Genomic DNA, 5692 nt, shown 5'->3' with positions numbered 1-5692 from the left:
CCAACTTACCTTGATCTCCTCATATTTACTAGTCATGCCGCTCTCTGAAAATTATAAAACAACACCTCATTCCTCATAGAAGAGGGAACTCAAATAAGAAGAGAGAGAGGGAGAGAGAGAGAGAGAGAGAGAGAGAGAAGAGAAAGAGAGAGAGAGAGAGAGAGAGAGAGAGAGAACTAGAGTTCTCTTGCCACCAAACTCCTCCTCGACCACCGCTGGACTTAAAGCCATGCTTACCGAGTATCCCCGGACTTTGCCGGCCACCGACTAACGTCGGACTTCCCCCGACCACCCCCTACACCCGAACTTTTACTCGGTCACCGACTAACACCTCAGCTTTCCATCCGGTCATTGATTGACATCGGACTTTTGCCCGGCCATCGGACTGACGCCAGATTTCATCCTACCATCATCGTGTTGTCGGTATCGGTTTGACCGCCGGTTTGCAACCGTTGAATTTCCTGCATGCCACCGAAACTCGCCAAATTTCCATCAAAGCTTTAATCTTCACTAGATTAATTCAACCCGTATGGTAACTTCTGTAATATGTTCCTCAATTTTAAGGACGAGCAAGTCATTTGTAATCTATCAAACACTAGTAGAATCATGCTAGATATATACCATATTCTCAAAGGTAGAGTGGACAATTAGAATAAATCTTAAACATCCATAGAGGAAGAAATTAGATAGGCTATCATACCATAAAGAATGCTCATAAATATGATATCTCTAATCACTAGATGTAGTTAATCAATTAGTTTTCTAACCCATTCTTAGGTTTCGTTTGAGACACATTTTATTATTTTTTAAAGCAGTTTTTAAGTATAAATTTTTTGAACTAAAATTTACTAAAAAAGTTGTTTGCTTTGAAAATGATAAGAAACTGTCTCAAATGAAGCCCTTAATAAAGCATTCAACACCATTCAATAAAAAAATTCTACTAATTAGATAATATTTTTGACTCTTGCATAAATAGCTACATGCAGCCATGCTATTTTTTTTCCTATTAATGAAGTCATTACAAATAAGACTACTCTCACTCTTATTCTCCTCCATAACAAGTTTAGTTCTATGCATTGGAAGATACTATAAAAGTTCTATATAGTTTCTATATATAGGTTATTTGTACTTAATTTTCATGAACTATAAAATATTTTTTAAAATATTTGTAAAAAAAATAAATGTATTTGTAAAATCCAAAAACTATTAATGTTTACTAAAAGTTTTACATAAAAACTATTTTGAGTTATACATGAAATATGCGTGTTAAATTAAAAATAGTAACAAGGTAGAGAGTTGTTGGGAGCAAGGAAGTTGGGATTGAGAAATTTTGGGTGATAATAGCGTGATCATTAGCCTTTAGCATTCAACAATAATATTTAAATATTTATTTTTTAAAATATTATATATCTTTTCATATATTTATTTTAACATGATGAAAACTTTAAAATATTATATAAGCAAATATTCAAATTTAGATATTAAGTATTAATACGGCATCACAAAAATTAGCTTGATCGGGCACGAATCTCGAGGCAAAAGCTAGTTGAAACTTCAAAAATTAATTTCAGGAGCATCCGAACTCCAATTTCAGCGAGCTTATAGTCAAACTTGAGCGTCTTGAAAAATACGAACCCAACGACACCAAAGATAACCAATCCGAGCCAAAATGGGTCGAAACAAGGAACCGAAGCGCTGTTGGAAGCTCTCTCGACCACCGCCGGAGCTCTTCCCGCTGCCTGAAGACGCGGAACTCTGGCCGGATTTTTCCGGGAAACGCCTGGAATTTGCAGAACTTTGTAAACTTGCTTGAGAGAACGAATTATAAATCTGATTGCCCCGACTTGTGGGACGAATTAGCCATTTGTAATTTGCAAAACACTAGTGGAATTTTTCAACTGGCGAGCCCCGTTGGTTTCTTTCTTTTTGGGTTTTCCATGTAAAAATCTGGTGTTCGTATTCTCTTTTTCTGTTTGTGTGCTGAATACTCGTACAACGCTTGGACGCGAATTTTACAAACTCTACCGCCGCGTATATTCTAGCACGCAACATATATATATATATATTAATATATATATAATTATAAAGATTTATGATTCATTTTATATAAAATATATATTGATGCAAAACCTTATTGAATATATTGTTATGCTATCGTATGAAAATATGAAAAGATCCATATATAATTCAATTCAGATGATCATAAATACATGTTCATTTCATAAAGTTCTTTAGATAATAAAATAAAAACAAAAAAGCAATTTAAACAAAGCTTAAGTATAGAATTATTAGTCATTTAATAATATGAACAAAAGTTTTTTTTGGTCATAAATTTTAATTTTAATTAAGTGTTTTTTCAGTAGTGTGGGTAATTAAAATGTAATTATGGTTTAATTTGAATATTTAGCCTCATTTAATATATATATATATACACACTTAAAATTCAATCAAATCATCAATAATCACAAATCTTCAAAAGTTAAAATTATGGTTAAATTTAATATAGGCCAACTAAGATATGATGATGAATTAATTTTAAATTAGGAGATTTACATACATACCACTTTATATTATGCTATTTATATATCTAACATCTAAAACTTTAATATCACATTCCTACCACCCATAGACCCATAGAATAAATATGGGTGCATAAAATGAAATATTAAAATTTGTAAAGTGATATGAGTGGTAATAATGAAGTATATGAGTGGTATATTTGATATTAAAGTTTTATATGATTAGTAGCTATGAAATTTTAAAAATTTGAGTGTTAGATACGTAAATATCATGAAATAAAGTGGCATGTATGTAAACCCCCCTTCTAAATTTTGTAGCTAAATTATTTAGCCTACTTTACAAATAAAATTTATATATATTTCCCAAATAAATTTAAATTGAATAGTTTTCATAAAATAGCTCATTATTTTTTCATTTAAGATTTATGATTGAAACCAAAATTTATTAATCATAAATGTTGGAGCAAAGATCAGGCCTTAAATGTTCTTGATTGGGATCACGGGGAGCATGGGAGTGTACACGAGTGCCCGGAACTTCTCTCTGTTCAACTACCGCAGCCCCTCGTGAAGCCCAGCCGTTGCATGCCATGTGGCAGGCGGTAGAGGGAGGGTGGATCAGAAAAGGAGGTTTTGTTGTTTCCTAGTACATTTATGGTGAATGTTTGGTGTTAATTAATTAAATTTATAAATATTTTTGAAAATTATTTTTAAGAAAGAGCTGATTTGTGATAAATTAAATTTGTAATTTGATAATTAGCATTTTTAAAAATTAAATGAATGGATGGTTGAATTATTTAGGAGGATTGGTGGACCCCGTCAAGCCAAAGAGATGTTTTTTAATAAAATTTTGAAATATTATAGCATTTTTTTTATATAATACAATTACCAATTATATTATTAGATGATAATTTTATATGAAAGTAAGAGCATTTTTTAGACATATTTATATAAATTATATGTTTTGTGAACAAATGAATATTTATCCTTGTTTTCCTTAAATTAATTATAATTAAAATTTTCGCTCAAATCATTAGCTACATTTGTTTTTTTTAATATAAATATGATAAAAAAACATAACTAAAAATATTATTTTATTTATAATTTCTTAAGAAAATATGAGACTAAAATTTATATAGATAAGATAATTATTTTAATTTTATATTGTATTTAGCTCAAAATAAATCCAATAATTTTAATCCTCATCTTAGCTAAAAATTTGATAAGAATATTCTGATTTTTTTTTTCATTATATTTGATTAGTTTTAATTGATGTAGAATTCATAGATTGATAGCCCTATCAACCAAATATGAATCCATTAACACTCAAACAAAGTAAAACTAGTGGAAGAAAAGGATGTTGGTCGTCCTTTTCTTGTTGGTCATACCTTCTCCTCCTCCCAAAGAGAAGGAGATGCAATGCACGAGACAGAACACAAACCCAACATTTGTGCAGCTTGGCCTCTCTGCCTCTGGTTCACATGTCTCACAATAAATCATTAACCCTTTTTCACATGTTTTTCAACTCCTCTATCTCTATCTCTCTCTCTCCCCCTCCCTTTATAGTTCTAGAAATTATTCTGGACGGAGATCAAACGCAGAACGTCATCTAGAGCAACTACAATGCGGCGGTACCGAGCGAAGGGGCGACATAGCATATTCGAATGATATTTGGTGTCCACACAGAATAATTAATCTTATAGTTCTGCCCATGCAAGTATATGTAATTACTATTATTTCATTTAGTTAAGCTTAATGGCTAATTAAATGTTAGGCCAAAGCAATAATCAGTGCTTTGAAATATTTTCCTTGTGCTGACATGCACCGAACCACCCTAATCAGATGCGCCTTGCATGCATGAACTTTAATGCTTTGGGATAAGGCTGAGATTGCGTGTAAGCCTCTAAGTGCAAGCATGAAATCTATATCACTCAGATTTTATTTTGGACTGTTTTCTTCTTGCTTTTTAAAACAGATTTTTAGTTAAAAAAATTTTTGAATTTGAAATTTTTTACTAAAAAAATCGTTTTAAAAATCAGTATAAAAGCTATACCAAAAGAATCCTAAGAGTAAAAAACCATTCAATTATTTCATGGCGTAAAATACAAATTTCGTCTCATGCAAATTGATTAAAAAAATTACATAACGCAGAGTATAAAATAACATAGATTGTTGACTTTATTAATTCATGCATGGATATGCATATAGATATAGATATAATATACAACTCGAACACTTAATTACGTACGTATAATCTCATACAGCCGAAGAAGAAGAAGGAGGAGAAGAAGAAGAAGAGTTAGAATTTGCAGAAGCAACGGCTACAGAAGCAAGTTTCTGCAAATTAAGCCTCACAACCGTATCCGCGAACATCTTGGTATCCTCCTTCGTGTTGCCTTCGGGCACATCTACGATATAAGACTCCAACACAACAGTATAAACACTTCCATCGTCGCCGCGGAACTCGTTAACGGAGGTCACAGAGCGATAGTTATTGAGTCTGTGCTCGCCGCCGGTGACGCTGAAGCTGAGAATATGGCGGTCGTCGTCGAGGATTTCGAGCCGTTCGGTGCTGGTGGAAGCGGGGAGGCCGGAGACGACGGTGACTTGGCGGACGGAGCCGACGGAGAAGGAGTCTCCGGGGGAAAGGCTGCAGCTTTTGATGAAGTGTTTGTAGCGTTGGGGATTGTCGAAGCTGCGGATGATGGGCCAGACGGCGGAGAGAGGGGCGGGGATGCGTTGGATGATGAGGGAGGTGCAGGTGGCGGGGCGGCGGTGGGGGAAGGTGTGGTGGGCGTGAATGATGGGGGAGAGGGTGGAGAGCTCGTGGGGGGTTAGGGTTTGCGTTTGAGTTGATAGTTCTTCCATGAGGGGAGGTGGAGGAAAGGGAGGGGTTTTTGGGCTGGGTTTTATATTGGAAAGAGGAGGAAGAGAGGGGGAGCACTGATGAACTTTTTGATGAGGATTAGTAAAATTAATAATTTTAATTAAGATTAATGTTGATCGAAATTTAGTTAATTAAATTATAAGATATTTGTTGAATAGTAGCGATTATTTATGTATAATACTCAAATTTTAGCTATCTATAAAATTAATATATTCTTATCTTCACTTTTTAATTTTTATTTATTTAGTTATGTAGTTAAAATTCTTGAATGTAAGTCAGATTATAATTT

At 33.5% G+C, this 5692-nt stretch overlaps 1 protein-coding gene across 1 annotated transcript; it reads right to left on the bottom strand.

The window, feature by feature from the left end:
- Positions 1–4671: 4671 nt before the first annotated feature.
- Positions 4672–5387, bottom strand: LOC110092143 (abscisic acid receptor PYL2). Its single transcript, XM_020816550.2, has one exon. It carries the CDS (start codon positions 5382–5384, stop codon positions 4773–4775), a length of 612 nt encoding a protein of 203 aa, XP_020672209.1. The 5' UTR covers positions 5385–5387; the 3' UTR covers positions 4672–4772.
- Between the last annotated feature and the right edge of the window lie 305 nt (positions 5388–5692).

This window comes from Dendrobium catenatum, unplaced genomic scaffold (genome assembly GCF_001605985.2).
Source record: "Dendrobium catenatum unplaced genomic scaffold, ASM160598v2 fragScaff_scaffold_1400, whole genome shotgun sequence".
In the NCBI taxonomy this organism is placed as follows: domain Eukaryota; kingdom Viridiplantae; phylum Streptophyta; class Magnoliopsida; order Asparagales; family Orchidaceae; genus Dendrobium; species Dendrobium catenatum.
This window is presented reverse-complemented; position numbering and strand designations above follow the sequence as displayed.

Bases quoted from the DNA above. Each gene is read 5' to 3' on its own strand.
- LOC110092143 (XM_020816550.2), bottom strand. From the start codon at position 5,384: ATGGAAGAACTATCAACTCAAACGCAAACCCTAACCCCCCACGAGCTC.